Genomic DNA, 16966 nt, shown 5'->3' with positions numbered 1-16966 from the left:
AAAAAAAAAAAAGAGTCTCATGGACATTTATTCGTAGACTGACTTTGAACCACAAACCTGAGATCTTGGCCTAGTGAGCAGTGAAGATTTCAGGAATGAGCCAACAGTGCTGGGCATAAGAATACTTTAGACATTTACCTTTAAAAAATTGTCATTTATTTTTTATTAACAAAGCATTACATTATAAATATGGAAGGACAAAGCTTGCTTTTTGTTTTCCTGATAATATACACCATGCTCTTTGTTGATTTTTTTATACTTAATTGCTGCAAGTGTCATTTATGTGATAGCATAATATTCCATGGCAATTTTTATTTGTTATTTGTTTTTAACCATAGAATTCTTGGGCACTTGGTATGTTTTAAATTTTTCTATTTCAAGCAATATAGTTATGCACGGTTGAGAACAAAATCATTGCTCAAGTTTATAATTGGTGTCTGAATTACAGGGCTAAAGATGAGAACAGTGTTCAACATCTGGAGCTATGTGGAATATTCTCTTTCCTTTTTTAAAATGTGTTTTTTGTAGCTGCTTTATATAAAATATTTTGCAAATAGTACCCTAAAGCAAAGATTTGAATTATGTATTATGTATTAATTTTATGAAAATTACTACATATGAAAATAGATGACAGGAAGTGATGGTGTGGCTCAAGTGGTAGAGCTCCAGCCTTGAGTTGAATTGCTGAGGGACAGCGCCTAGGCCCAGAGTTCAAGCCCCATGATTGACCAGAAAAAAAAAGCAAGCAAGCAAGCAAGAACATTCCACAATTTAATAAAGGCTGTATATGACAAACCTACAAGCCAGCATTATACTTAATGGTAAAAGGTAAAGCCATTTCCTCTAAATTCAGGAACGAGACAAGGATGTCCACTCTCCCCACTCCTCTTCAAGTGGAAAAACCTCCCATACTCCTGGATTGGGAGGACTAATATTGAGAAAATGGCAATACTGTCAAAGGCTATCTACAAATTCAGTGCCATACCTATCAACATTCCAGCCTCATTCTTCAAGGAAATAGAAGAAGCAATCCAAAAATTCACATGGAACAATAAAAGACCTCGAATAGCAAAAACAATCCTTTTTTTGGGGGGGGGTGTCAGTCATGGGGCTTGAACTCCGGGCCTGGGTGCTGTCCCTGCGCTCTTCAGCTCAAAGCGAGTGCTCTATCGCTTGAGCCACAGCGCCACTTCTGGTTTTCTAGTGGTTTATTGGAGATAAGAGTCTCACAGATTTTCCTGCCTGGGCTGACTTTGAACTGCAGTCCTCAGATCTCAGCCTCCTGAGTAGCTAGGATTACAGGCATGAGCCACTGGCACCTGGCAAAAACAATCCTTAGTAGAAAGAACAGCACTGGAAGGATATAAATTCCAGACTTCAAACTCTACTACAAAGCCATAGTAATCAAAATAGTTTGGTACTGGCACAAGAACAGACCTGAGGACTAATGGAATAGGATTGAAGACCCAGAAATGAACCCACAGACCTATAGCCACCTAATCTTTGACAAGGGAGCTAAAGAAACAGAATGGAAGAAAGACAGCCTTTTCAGTAAATGGTGCTGGAAAAATTAGTTAAACACTTGTAGAAAACTAAAACTAGATCCATATGTATCATCCTGCATCAGAATCAACTCCAAATAGATCAAAGACCTCAAAATAAAAGCAGACTCCATGAAAACATTACAGGAAGGAATAGAGAAACTCTAGGACTCCTTGGCACAAGCCGAAGTTTTCTTAATAGAGACCCAGAAGCACAACAAATCAAAGAAAAGTTGGACAAATGGGACTGCGTGAAGCTGCAAAGTTTCTGCAAGGCAAAGGACATAGCTAGCAAGATCAACAGAAAGCCCACAGATTGGGAGAAGATCTTCACTAGCCATACAACGGACAAGGGTCTTATATCTAAAATATACTTAGAACTCAAAAAACTAAATCCCTCAACAACAAATCCTCAAAGAAACAACTGCCCAATTAACAAATGGGCTAAAGATTTAAAGAGAGACTTCTCTGAAGAGGAAATAAATATGGCCAATAGACACATGAAGAAATGCTCAACCTCCCTCTAGCCATAAAAGAAAGGTAAATCAAAACAGCACTGAGATTCCAACTCTCCCCAGCTAGAATGGCTATCATCAAGATGCTGGAGAAGATGTGGCCAAAAGGGAGCCCTACTGCATTGGTGGGAGTGTAAACTTGTTCAACCACTTTGGAAAGCAGTATGGAGGTTCCTCAAAAGACTCCACATAGAGCTCCCTGATGACCCAGCAAACCCACTCTGGTCATTTACCCAAATGTTCACAAAGAAGGTCATACCAAAGCTACCAGCACAACCATGTTTATTGTAGCATTATTTACCATAGTTAAGACATGGAACCAACCCAGCTGCCCCTCAGTGGATGCATGGATCAAGAAAATGTGGTACATATATACAATGGAATTCTATGCCTCCATCAGAAAAAATGAAATTGCTTCTTTTGTTAGGAAATGGAAAGACTTGGAAAAAAATCATATTAATTCAAGTAAGCCAGGCCCAAAGAAACATAGGTCCCATGGTTTCCCTTGTTTGCAGTGACTAGTACATGTCTAGGAAAAGCAGAGTAGGTCAAAGGCTATGTATGTATGACCATATGAGATAATGTTAAGCGAAATGTACCCCAAGACAGGGACACAAGAGGTTTATTTTCTTTCCCTTTTCTCTTTCTCGCTAGTGTTTTTAGTGTACTTACAATACACAATGTGATTCTTTTATTGCTATTGTATGTTCTTCCCCCATAGTATAACCCCTGTTTTCACTGGATTTGATGCTGGTGCTCTGCACCTTGTGTATATATTTTTGTAATTTGGGGAGGCGAAAGGATATTGCAGAATGCTTAAATGAGGATGCAGGCTGACCCATTGTGACGACGAGATGTACAGGACACTATATTGAAAATGAACTGTACAGTGTTGGGGTGGGGGGAGTGGGAGGAGTTGGGGAGATGGGGAGGTGGGCAATGGTAGGGGGAAAATAAAGGAGGAGGTAACAATGCTCACTATGAAATGTACTCATTACCTACTCATGTAACTGTAACCCCTATGTACAACATTTTTACAATAAAAAATAATAATAAAAAGAAAGAAAAATAGGTGACATAAAGTATCAGAGAATAATTAAAAAGGACATTGAAGAGAGTGTGGCCAGAAAACAATGTGACTATGTGATATGTCAGAAAAAATAAAAGAAAACTCAACCAGTATAATTGATTTCCAAGCCATATACTATTTGGTAATAGCCTAAATTAGGAAGAATGATGGAAGAGGGGACATTGATCACAATGCATTATACCTACAAATTGATAAGCAGAATCGAAACTTCCACACAACTACTTAAAGATAAAAACATTAAAAATAAATTTAAAATGTTGGTATCTTTAATTTTATTTGTGGATGAAAACAATCATAAGAATTCTTACCAGGAATATGATCATGGTAGCCTCATGAAAGATTAGCTTGACGTTCATAATTTTACAAAGGATAACCCAGAATGTTTAAATGAGTGTTTCAAACCTGATAGGATCAAAATTTATTTTATAATTAAATGTCAACCCATTATGATTTACTCTTCTCAATTTTCTGTTTCTTTGTAGAATTACAAGCTAGCTATTACAGATTTAAGTACGGCTGTGAACATGGACAAAAACAATTATATAGCATTTTATAACAGAGCATTATGCTATACCAGGATAGGAGAGCTCCAACTGGTAAGATGGCTGTTTTAGTAAAGAACAAATTTAAAGCATTTAACAAACAGAATAATTCAATGGTTTCTTGAATTCAATAAGCAATTAGCATATAACATTTCATAATAACATTTTAAAATATGTGTAATAAAAACACAGTTAAAGCCTCTGAAAAGTATTTTCTTATTAACTTTGCTATAGGCTTGGAGGTTAATTTTCATGAGAGTACACACATAAAACCTAAGAACTGTTTCAATCTTATTGATTTCTTTGTTAGTGCTTGCCAAGTTTGCTTAAACAATTTCTGTAGTAAGTCAAATGAAAAATTAATTTTATAATGTTTATATGAACATTTAAAAGCATGTATAAATTAAATACATGACATAAATATTGTCTCAGTGTGTTACTGTTATACTGTCTATAGAGTTTTATAGCAGTGATCAATAAGCAATATGGTTGCTCCCTAATTTCAGCATTAACTAGAGCAGATCAGACAGGTAATTTTTGCAGTCTTGAAACTATAAACTCAGTGGGAAGCAAGGAATAATGACGCCTATTCATAAGGATTTCTGGCCAGGAATCTTCCTGTGTACTGTATGGCTGTAGTAAGTACTTTTCTCCATTTAGTTTGAACTAGGACTGGCCTGTACAAATTCTCATGTTTCCTAACTGTACCTTCATCTTCTCGCCCCTCCTCAGTATGCTGGCTTTTCATTGAGAATTCCTCAAAGCTCTTGTGTTCTCTCCCCTCCTCTTGTTTCTCCTTCTGATGTTCACTGTCCTCCTCTTCCTCATGTCTGCCCTCTCTCGTAATGGAGAGTGTGAAGGGGAATTCCAGTAATAGAACATTTCTTAAAAGATTTCATCACATTCTTGCTGTTTGGTGGCGACGCACTCCTCAGGCTTTATGGAATTTAGTTAAATCTGTAACAAAATATTTAGAAATTAAAAAAAAATTACAAATCCAGGGGAAGAAGTTGAGAAACACTGTTTTTACCCAGGAGGGTAAAGTTCCTACCAACTAGACTGTCAAATTGCCTTGAGAAATGTTGACGAATGAGTAAGTGATTTTTAACAAGGAAGCTGTTGGATTCAAGGATCTAATGAAAGGACCATTCATCGGAGACCCTCACACCAGGTGTCTCTGAGGATTCTCTTTTCTAGCCCCCATTTCTGCCAGAAAGGTATCCTGGGGGCCAAGAACAATGGGTTGGACGGGGAAGGAAGCCTTCATGCTTGTTATCTCAGACATGTAGAAGAACTTTGTCCTCCTGAGTAAGAAAATACAGAAGTCACTAAATAAGGTCAAATTAGTGACAAACTATCTGTGATTTTAAAGCTGCCAGCACTTCAAAGCATTCAGTTTGCTTTTGCAGATGAGGAAATGGAAGTAAGGAAGGGTGATGCCACTCCTCCGAGTCACACAAGGACGGGGAAACCTGTGTTGGTGTTTGTAGGTTGCTATCTTTTTTGGGTTAACAGTCTTTAGGTGGCCTTTTAAAGCCATCTGGTTCCAGCTTATGGAGGATGTTATTTAATAGAGTCAACTCCTCCCTTTTGCTTTCCTTCACCTTTTCTTAGCATTTCTCTCACCAATAGGCTGAGAAACAACAAAATAAAAACCAGGTTATACTCAAGCATTCTCCAAAGATGCTATTTCTGAAAACCTAAAGACAGATGGCTTCTGATTTTAACATTCTATATTAATAAAAACAATACCACTCATATTTTATTAAGGCTTATCATGTGACAAAGCCTGGCCTAAATGCTTTACCTAGCATACAATCAAAGTATTTCTAAGTGGATTCTTACAACAAATTGCATTTTTAATATCTCAGTTTTGCAGATGAAGACTCAGGCCTTAGGGGTCAGTTAATTCTGCTAAATTGTGGAGCCAGTAGTAATTTCAGAGAATGATGCAAATCCAGTAAGAGCCAAACTCCTCATTCTTTTAATCAAAACCCCTGATCCGAGTGTATGGCTGTAATCCTGGGCAGAGACATGACATAGCCAGGGGTTCAAGGACAGCTCTGGCTACCTGATGTGATCCATTCTCCACCCCATTGACCTTCGCAAAGTCCTACTCCTGAGCGTTTGTTTCCTCTTGAATCACTCATTCTGCTACTTAGTGAGCCTCTAAAACATTTTACATGCTTTCCATTCTGCAATTCTATGAAAGGGTTAGATAATTTCTGGGTTTTATTATTTTTTAAGAATTGTTAAAAAAAGAATTGTTATTTTTGTAGCCTTGACAATTTAAAAAATATAATTATGTAACAGCATATATAAGGGATAGTTCATTTCATGTTTTTAGAGACTGGAGTGTCCAATAAAGAAATGCTAGAGGTGAGCAAATAAGCAAGAAGTAAAATGTTATTTGTCATTTTCAGTCAGTAGGTTTGTCAGAGATATAGGATTGAATACTTTTATGATTAAACCACACAACTTTCTCAGAAAAAAAAACAAACATTTACTAGGAAAGTGGTTTTGAACACTTGATTCCAACCCACATTTTGGATGCTTCCAGTATCTGATGTAGTGGAAAGATCAGTAAGCTTTGCTTATTCAGCGAAAGAATAGAAAATTTAAAAGTAAAGGTCTTTTGAGTAGATTTTTCCTCAGCTTAGTGAAGAGCTTTAAAAAATAGAGTATACTTAAAGAAATCCTTTAGAAGTAACTTTCCTACAAGTGTTTATTTTTAGTTTTCATCAATATACACTTTCACTGAGTTGTGATTTATTCAATTTGTTAAAATGTTCTGAAGTGAGGAGTTAGTGGCTTATACCTGTAATCCTAACAATTCAGGAGGCTGATACCTGAGCACTGAGGTTCAAAGCCAGCTCAGGAAAGAAATTCTGTGACATGTTTATCTCCAGTTAATCACTAAAAATATGACAGTGCCCAGGCCTGAGTTCAAGCCCCAGTATCAATACACACACACATTACTGAATACTTATTATGTGCAGGTATAATACTTGTTCATGATTTTACACTGGTAAACACAATTAACTCTGGTTCCATGGGCCTTAATCTTCAGAGAAGAAGACAATAAACCACTAAAACCAATTAAATTTTAAACAGCAATCAGTGCTCTGTGTTGGTGTCAGCCATGACTTGGAGAAATTACTGAGTGGGAGGATCATGCACAATTCCTTCCATTCATCCACTCACAGGAAAACGCATGTGGCTACTCACAGAGCATAGGAACTGCAAACCCAGTGGCTGCCACTTACTACAAAGTAGGAATTTCCCAACTGTTTGGCTAAAGAGACAGATGATTATTTTGATCCTGAAATATAAATCACATTAATAAAGAACTGACTCTGAAGCCTCCCTTTGGCACTAATGAAGTAAGGTACAAAGAGTTGCTTCTAATTGTGAATGCTATATTTGAACAAAAGCGGGTTGCTCCCATTACTTGTGCTCTTGTTCTCTCTCTCTCTCTCTCCCTCTCCTTCCCTCCCTCCTTCTCTCTCTTCTCTTTCTTTGCCCACCTTGGGACTAGAACTTAGGTCTGATGCTGTCCCTGAGCTTGCTCCCCCATTCCCCTCCCAGCAAGGCTATAACTCTACCACTTGAGCCCCAATTCCAGTTGCAGCTTTTTTTTTAAAGTGTTTTATTTTGGAGGGGAAGAGAAGGTGGTTTATTGTAGATCAGAGTGTCACAGACTTTCTGGCTTTGAACTGTGATTCTTAGATCTCTTGCTGCTCAGTAGCTAGGATAACAGGCATGAGCCATCAGCACCTGGCTACTTTAAGTCACAGTAGCTAGACTCATGTAGTTCTGGACACAGATCCATTTGTCAAAGGAACTAGAGCACCTGTGTTGATTGGTCTTTTTCATAATCCAAGTAAAACTGGAAAACATTTTTTAAGTTTCATAGAAACAAGTCCCATTTATTGATGTACTATTCATGCATATACTATGACTCTATGTTCATAAGCAGTCTTCTGTAAATGAGTGTGTTTCCTTTGTAAGTGTTACAGAAAAATAAGATGCACAAAACTGAAAAATTGGAAATATTTTTCTAAATCTATTAAGCTTAAAGGTAATGATGGCTTTTCTATATATTTCCAAAGAAATACATTAGGAGTATAACATAGGATTGTTAGCCACTGTTGGGGGAACTGATTTTATTATCTTTAAGTTGTTGTACAGAGGAGTTACCGTTCACTGAAGCAGTTTATGAATACAGTGCATCTTGACCACTTTGAAGTCTACACTGTGAACTGAAAATTTAGTAAGCTGAATAATGGTAGTTCATGCTTGTAATCCTAACTACTCAGGAGGCTGAGATCAAAGAGGTTTATTCAGAACCAGCCTAGGCAGACCAGATGCTTGGCTCTAACCAGCAAAGTTGCTGAAGAGTCATAGCTCAAGTTGTAGAGCATCAGTCATGAGCAAAATTCCAAGTAAGAGTGCAAGACCTGGAGTTCAAATGCCAGGACTGGCACAAAGTAAAAAAAGACAACGTTTTGTTAATTCAATCAATAGTCTCTAGTTTCATTGGAAGGTGCTTATATAATGGGTCCTTATGTCAGAAATCATCTGGGATGGCCATCCTTCTTTCCTCTTCAGAGAAGTTTCTCTTTAAGTCTTTAGCCCACTTATTTATTGGGAAGTTGTTTCTTTGAGGATTTGTTGTTGGGAGATTTAATTTTTTGAGTTCTAAGTATATTTTAGATATGAGACCCTTGTCCGTTGTATGGCTAGTGAAGATCTTCTCCCAATCCGTGGGCTTTTTTTGATTTTGCTAGCTATGTCCTTTGCCATGCAGAAGCTCTGCAACTTCATGCAATCCCATTTGTCCAACATTTCTTTGATTTGTTGTGTTTCTGGGTCTCTTTTAAGGAAATTTCAGCCTGTGCCAAGGAGACCTAGGGTTTCTCCTATTCCATACTGTAATGTTTGCTGAGTGTCTGCTTTGACTTCGAGGTCTTTGATCCATTTGGAGTTGATTCTGGTGCAAGGTGATATATAAGAATCTAGCTTTAGTTTTCTACAAGTAGTTAACCAATTTTGCCAGCACCATTTACTGAAGAGGCTGTCTTTCTTCCATTCTATGTTTTTAGCTCCCTTATTGAAGATTAGATGGCTATAGGTCTGTAGGTTCATTTCTGGGTTTTCAATTCATTGGTCCTGAGGTCTGTTCTTGTGCTGTTTTGATTACTATGGCTTTATAGTAGAGTTTGAAATTTGGTATTGATATTCCTCCAGCAGTGTTCTTTCCGTTGAGGAGTGTTTTTGCTATTCGGGGTCTTTTATGGTTCCATATGAATTTTTGGATTGCTTCTTCTATTTCCTTGAAGAATGAGGTTGGAATTTTGATAGGTATCGCATTGAATTTGTAGATAGCCTTGGGAAGTATTAAGGAAATGTGGTATATATACACAATGGAATTCTATGCCTCCATCAGAAAGAATGACATTGCTCCATTTGTTAGGAAATGGAAAGGCTTGGAAAAAATTATATTAAGTGAAGTAAGCCAAGCCCAAAGAAACATAGATCCATGGTTTTCCTTATTTGCAATATCTAGTAAATGTCTGAGTGAAGCAGAAAAGGTCAGATAAGGTGATGTTAGGGAAATGAACCCTAAGATATGTATTCAAATGTTTTTTTCTTTCATTCGATTGTTTCTAATGCATTTATAAGATTATTTCTTTGTTGCTTTGTATAACCCCTGCTTTCACTGTATTTGATGTTGGTATAATTTGTGGAGGGGAAGGGGAAAAACAAGTCATTTAAATAAGGATACAGGTGGACCTGTTGCAACAATGAGAAGTACAAGTTGTTATGTTGAAAACGAACTTTACAACTTTGGTGGGGGGGGGTTGCGGGGATGATTGGGGGGGGGAGGGGGGGGAGGCTTGGAAGGGATGGGAAGGGGAAACAAAGGAGGAGGCTACAATGCTTGATAAGAAATGTACTCATTATCTTGCCCATGTAATTGTAACCCCTCTGTACAGTATTTTCACAATAAAAAATAAATAAAAATTAAATAAAAGAAAAAAAAGAAATCATCTGGGTTAAGGTATTTTATATATGCATTTTTTGGAATAAGAATCTCAATTGGAACAAAGACATGGCTCTAGCTGATGACTTTAAGCCTCTGAACCATGTAGGTGAGTGTACATCCGAAAGAAATCTCAGAACATTTCCCTAAAGTTATATCTGTATAGAGAAGAAAATTATTCAAAAGAATAAAAAGCACAACGCAATTGATAATTGACCCTGATTAAAAAACATAAGAGAGTGTCTGGGAAGGTGACTCACTGGTAGAGTGCTTGCATTGCATGCAAGAGGCTCTGAGTTCTATTCCTCAGCACCACAGAAGCAGAAAAAGCCAGAAGTGGTGCTGAGGCTCAAGTGGTAGAGCGCTATCCTTGAGCTGAAGAGCTGAGGGACAGCGCCCAGGCCCTGAGTTCAGCCCCCATGACTGACCAAAAAAAAAGAGAAGAGAAGAGGGAGAAAGACAAGCTAGATGCCAGTGGATCACACCTTTCATCTTAGGTAACTGTGAATCTGAGAATGGGAGGATTGCAATTCAAGGACATTCTGGGCAGAAAACTCCACTAGAATCCATTTCTATGGAGGGACACTGGGGGCAGTGGTGTTAGTTTGTCATCCTTTAGAGACTAAAGAAAGCCTAAATTAAGTAGGTGGATCATAAGTCAAGCTTGAGTGGGAAGCAAGACCCTATTTTTAAAATATGCAATGAAACATGGGGTTGAGGGCATGACTCAACCAATAACAAGCCAGAAGTGAAGGTGTAGCTCAAGTTATAGAGCACTCTGAGTGAAAAAGGGACTGCACCCAGGTTTTCAGTTCAAGCCCCATTATTGGCATGTGCACGCATGCGGGCACGTGCACACACACACACACACACACACACACACACACAGAAGAATACAAAAAAGTAACACCTGCTTAGCAAAAGTGAAGACCTGAGTTCAAACTCCAGTACCACCAAAAAGAAATCCTCAAAGGTGAGCAACCACTTCACCTCTCAGATTAGAAAAGTATGACATTCCAAGGAATACAAATAGGAATCAACATAAAGAGTATAAGATTAGCTGTGTGCCGAAGTAATACATACCAAGTACTGGTGGTGATGAGACTATGTGTATGAGAACTGAAGTGGAAGAAATAAAAAGACAGATGACCTCTACAAAAAACATATAACCTCTACAAAGAGACCAAGATTGGAAATATGGATTGGACAATGGAGGGAAGGGACTTGATATTTAAAAATCTTTGCGGATTTAAAAGGAGTTACAGAAGCTGGGTGCCAGTGGCTCATGTCTATAATCCTAGCAACTCAGGAGGCTGAGATCTGAACATGTGTTTAAAGCCAGTCCAGGCAGGAAAGTACATGAGACTCTCATCTCCAATCAACCAATAACAAGCCAGAAGTGAAGGTGTAGCTCAAGTTATAGAGCACTCTGAGCGAAAAAGGGACTGCACCCAGGTTTTCAGTTCAAGCCCCATTACTGGCATGTGCACGCATGCGTGCATGTGCGCACACACACACACACACACACACACACACACACACACACACACAGAAGAATACAGAAAAGTAACAGGAAGGAAGGAAGGAGGGCAGTTAGCTCGAGGGGCTGCTGCACTGACTAATGCAGTGGGAGGGAGGTGCAGAGGGATGGTATACTCATTGCTAGCTTTCACTGCTGAGAACTAAAGCAGGATAAGGACTTTGATGACTCTTGGACTCTTATTTCAATCATATTATTGAAAATCAGATTCTGGGCTCAAAAGCTACTATATGATGATATAGTATAAAAAAGATTTTATGTGAGGAAACTATAGATATGCAGATGAAACCATGTATAAAATCACAAGAATCAGACAACTACTTCCTTCTCTCCTCCCCCACCCCCCCCTATACATTGTAAAGTTGTGGGGGTGGGAGGGAAGGGATGGTAGGAGAAATACAAAGGAGGAGGCAACAATGCTTGATAAGAAATGTACTCATTACCTTGCTCATATGATTGTAGCCCCTCTGTACAGTATTTTCAAAATAAAAAACTTATTTAAAAAAAGAATTACCAAAACAGATTTATAAAATCTTTAAAAAAAGAATCAGGCAAAGGTGATATTACTAGGAAAGGAGAACAGAAAATTTTTGGGAGAATACTTAACAGAGAATGATAGTGTCTTTCTTATCTCAAAGTCAGGTGAAGACCACACACATAATGTGAATCTGAAACAGGTGTCTAAGAAAAAAAATTGTCTTAGAAAAAAATATAAGTTAAGTCAAGCTGGAATATTTTGAGCTATTAAAAATTGAGTCATATCTATGTTGTAATTATTTTAATTTTAGGCATTAATAGATTATGGAATTGTGCTTCTTCTCGACGCTGGAGAAACACTGATATTCAATACTTTCATTAATCGTGGGCTCATTTACACAGAACTAGAGAAGTACAGCTTTGCATTAGAGGTGAGCTCAATGTGGATGTGTGAAAATTCGTGTGATTGTATACATTCTCTTCTTGAAACTAGTGACCAGGTTTTTATTGCAATGGCAATGTTCATGAGTGATAACTTTAGCAGCAATTGTATTGAGATACTTACAGTGACTACTAGAATCTTTGCAAAAGATAAACAGATGAATAGCAATGTATGAAAAAGACATTTGTCTACCCACGGAACTACACATAAAATCCAATCGTTTGGCAAATAAAATGATTTGTATATCGTGTACTCTGCTTGGCAATGCTCTTTTGCATTCTAAAATTTCTTTTTCCCCATTGAAATTATTGTCAAAGTAAATGTGCTTCAAACATGGTAGGGGAATATTGCCTAGGATAAGTTACTTGGAATGTGCTTCCTACACCCCACCCCACCTCCCCCGCACACCCTCCTGCCCCCTGATTGTTGAACTCAGGGCCTTGGGCTTGCCAGGCAGGTGCCCTGAGCCATGTCTCCAGCTCAAGAGAATAGGCTTTTAAATGGGTCAGAACAGGGATGATGCACACTGAAAAGAAAGAGGTACCTTTGAAATTTATTTCATTATAGAATTCTCAGGTACAACTTTAACTTTTTTCACAGAAATTTAGAAGGAAAATTAAGAAACACAAGACAACACTAAATAGCAGTTTCTAGTTAAGCAGTGAGTTTTGCATCTTCATTTCTGCGGCATAGCAGTATAACCTATACAACAGAGCATTTCCTATTCTCTCCATCTGCAAAGTTGGCTGGTATTCTCTTACTCTATATGGAGGCATCTTTTGAGCCGTTTACATTATGATGGGGTGCAATCTCAACATCTGAATTCCTTTAGGCTTTTTGATATAGTGAAGAAACACCATTATGGGTTACCTATGGCAGAGGTTTGTGGTTTAAGACTAACCTGGAAAGAAAAGTTTGACTTCTTCTCAACCCATAGATGGGAATAGTTATAAGTGTCTTTCATCCCAAGTTACATGGTAGGCTGAGCATGGGAGGATTGTGGATATAGGCCAGTCCTAAACAGAAAACTTCCATAAGTTTTCAGTAGATGTGACCCTATAAGGGATATGTTTAATGCATACATATATGATGTACATTTAATGTGATATACTTGTAATGCTTGTGTTAGATATTTTCATGTGGAAAGAGAGGAGTTTAAGAAGGCATATACGTAATTCTAAAACATTAATCTAAACTATTAACATTGTTTCAGGATTTTAAACAAGCTGCACAGATGAAGCAGAATAACGTGAATCTTTGCCAAGCTGCTGCCATGTGCCATCACAGGTACGGAGTGCCATTGTTGTTAAAGAGGAGCAAGCAGGCCCCCAAACCTATGTAAATCACAGCCCATAGAGAAGCCAAAGGCGTGAAAGAAAGTGAGGAAAATGTGCATAAAATTTAGAGGCAGGGTATCAGTGGTTTACACCTGTAACCCTAGCTACTTAGGAGGCTGAGATCTAAGGATTGTGGTTCAAAGCCAGCTCAGGCAGGAAAGTCCCTGAGACTCTTATCTCCAATAAACCACCAAAAAAGCTAGAAGTGAAGCTGTAGTTCAAGTGGTAGAGAAGCAACCTTGAGCAAAAAAGCTCAAGGACAGTGCCTAGACCCTGAATTCAAACACTAGTACTGGCACAAAAATAAAGTGTGGTAGGGTGGTGGTGGGGTGAGACAAAAGAATTTGGTGCTTTGATGGGAAGGGGAAACAAAGGAGGAGGCTACAATGCTTGATAAGAAATGTACTCATTATCTTGCCCATGTAATTGTAACCCCCTGTACAGTATTTTCACACAAAAAAAGAGAATTTTGTGCTTGGATGTGGAAACCTCATGTAGTTACTCTATCTGGTAATTCCCAATTGCTTCCCAATAGTTACATAAGGCCAAAATATAGATGTTGATTAATTTTAAATACACTCATATTCTTTGCTACTGATCTGTTCACAGTTCTGTGTACATTTGACATCAGAAAATTAATTTTTTTGTCATTTTGGCTTTACAAGGGTAGAGAGTCAGCACATTCAGATTTTAATATGGGATAAAATGTACTTGTTTAAGCAACAGTTTATAGCATTACTTTTCATGAGAGAAACAGTAGCAGTTAATTTGAAGGAGGAAATTAGGATAATTCATAAATTATGTAGGGTAGGCTGTGTAAATATTCAACTTAGAGAATAGGACATAGCTTGAATTATTTAAGAAATTAACACTCTCTATTTTATCTTTTAGGACATATACAGTATAACTACATTTCCTTATAAGAACTAAGAGTTTTAATTTATAAATAATATAATAGAGTAACTGGAAGTTCTGAAAATATCTGTGGGTAAAAAGGCCTAAACTAGTCTTGGGCCTTTCATTTTATAAAGATAGCAAAACCATAGTCAAAGCATTCTGTAGTTTTCTCCAGCAACTTTTATATAATCCACATCTTTATGTAATTGTCATTCTTAAAAAGCAATGGGATAATCATGACTGCTGTGTTTATTTTAGTGAATGTGTGTGCAGTCCAAAAATGCCTAAAGTCATTGTATTCTTTAAAACTAAAAACAGACCATATGATTTCTTCTCTCAACCTCTTTCCTCTGTTTAGTAACTACTAGAGTTGTAAGTTTCTCTTTGTGTCAGTTCACAATCTCTTTTATGAAACCTAATTGCTGAGTATATGTAGCAGAGCTTCCTTGAACGGATTGGACTATGCAATTCTGAACAACCTACTTGTATCATCCCACTAACCTCTCTGTTTTTCTTGAATAAAAGTAGAATTAAAATCAACAGTAAAGCCCTAATAACTCTGAGTTCCAATTCCAGGTCTACTGAGTTTTAACTGTTTAAAGAAACTTAACAGTAGGTAGTGTTTCGTTGAGATCAAGTTTTTGTTTTTGTTTATTTTTTCTTCAAGAAAAGTGTTTTTGTGTTTTGAATTGAGTTACAACCAGCTCTGCAGTAACATGGTTAGTGAGGAGATGAGGGCTTATGGTGTTTTATATTGAAGAAAGTACATTTTTTATCCTTTGAAGAATTTACCAAAGGAATACATTTCTAAATTTTAGGGCTTTGATCTTTGAACTTGAGGGGTTGCAAACTTTTGAAGGATCCTTTGTATCTGTCCGGTTCTTGCTCCTCTGGTTGCTAGGAGACAGCATTCCTTAGGCTGAATATCCTACTTGCTGCCCAGTGTCATCATCAACAGTATTAGAGTTGAATTATTTTTTGGGCTGTACTTATGAAAACCACCCTCATGAATAAAACAAAAAAAATACAGGAGATTATCTATCCCAAGTACTTTTCCCTTAACACATTTCTCTGGCTATTCTTCCTATTTTTTCATAAGATAGTTTGGATCTGTAACTCTCAAGCCACATTCTTTAGTTGGGGGGGAAGTATTTGGGATTTATTTGTGCAACTCAGCAGGGCACATCTGGTCACATATGTGATTAATGGGGGTAAGTGCGGAAGGTCTTTGTGTTCATAGCCGAGCTGACAAGCTCAGCATTATTCATTGTTAGCAGATAGTATAGTGAGAATCTTCTGCAAGTGAAGACAGTGCTCTAGGTTTTATTTTATAAGCACGTTTTATTTTAGAAAACATTTTCAATGTAGTGTTCTATTTGTGATTAATGATGCCGAGCCCTTCTATCTCAGTCAATATGTACCTTGATGCAATGTGGATTTTCTGCTTCATTTCCCATTAGATGGATTGACATATGGTGACATAACAGAAACTTTCACCTATAGGACACTATGATCAACACATCTCCAGAAAATGAAATTGTCTTCCCCTTTTCCCTTGATTTAGAAAACTAGGGGAGTCTCTATTGTCAGTTCTGAACTTGATTTCTACTCATTAATTTTCACATATTTTCAGGTGGCTTTCAAGATCCATTTCCAGCTTTAAGATTTGCTAAGTCTAAGTAACCTGGATGCTCATTAACGTTAACTAGATAGAGATAGAAAAAATAATTTTGATGACTACCTATCTATAACTTATACTCATATAGTGTGCTTCATTCACTATGAATTTTTGAAACTAACTAAACTATATGAAAGGAAAGATTGCATTCTGTAAACCATCTATTAAAACATGCACTCACAAGGATTTTAGTTTCTCTTTGGGAAATAAGGGCAGTGTAAATGATACAATTTGAATGTCAATATAATAGGAGCATTTACTTGTAAAATATGAAAAAATATGTGCTGGAAATTTCATCACATATAAGTCTCCATTGTAAGAAAATCCTTTGTGGAGTGTGTACAAATGCATGTTATCACAAATGATGATGATGTATTTATTTTTGATAAAGAACCTTATACTGCGAAGAGACTTACTGATATAATACCATGAAGTACATGGAAAAACATCATGACCTTATTACTCAGTGAACTTTTGCTTCTTAAAAAGTGCCAATTATCAAGAGAAGTGCAATTTCATTGTAAACTACTTGAGGGAAATGACCCTGTGATCTCTGAGTAACAGCCCCATAGAGTAAACTGAGAAGATAGAGCTGGCTCATAAACACGAATACTGTTTTGCCTGTGAGACACAAGAAGCTGAGATTTCTAGTGCCTCATTTTCCGGCTTTTTTCTTTGAGCTTATGTGGTGCTAAGGAATCGAACCCAGGGCCTCATGCATGCAAGACAAGCACTCTACCACTGAGCCACCTTCCCAGCCCCTAGTGCCTCATTTTCTAGTGTTGATTTTCTCCCTCCCTCCCTCCCACCCTCCCTCCCTCTCTCCCTTCCTTCCTTCCTCCCTTCCTTCCTCCCTCCCTC

General features: G+C 37.6%; 1 protein-coding gene across 1 annotated transcript in view; it reads left to right on the top strand.

Moving 5' to 3' along the window:
- The window catches only part of LOC105982587 (tetratricopeptide repeat protein 6-like), a 48489-nt gene that overhangs the window by 16150 nt on the left and 15373 nt on the right, over positions 1-16966 (top strand). The window contains exons 6-8 of the mRNA XM_013012235.1: positions 3629-3742; positions 12063-12182; positions 13407-13480. Of these exons, the coding sequence (XP_012867689.1) occupies positions 3629-3742; positions 12063-12182; positions 13407-13480 (308 nt within the window). The remainder of the gene's footprint in view (positions 1-3628; positions 3743-12062; positions 12183-13406; positions 13481-16966) is intronic.

Source organism: Dipodomys ordii, unplaced genomic scaffold, assembly GCF_000151885.1.
Source record: "Dipodomys ordii isolate 6190 unplaced genomic scaffold, Dord_2.0 Scaffold16, whole genome shotgun sequence".
NCBI lineage: Eukaryota > Metazoa > Chordata > Mammalia > Rodentia > Heteromyidae > Dipodomys > Dipodomys ordii.
This window is presented reverse-complemented; position numbering and strand designations above follow the sequence as displayed.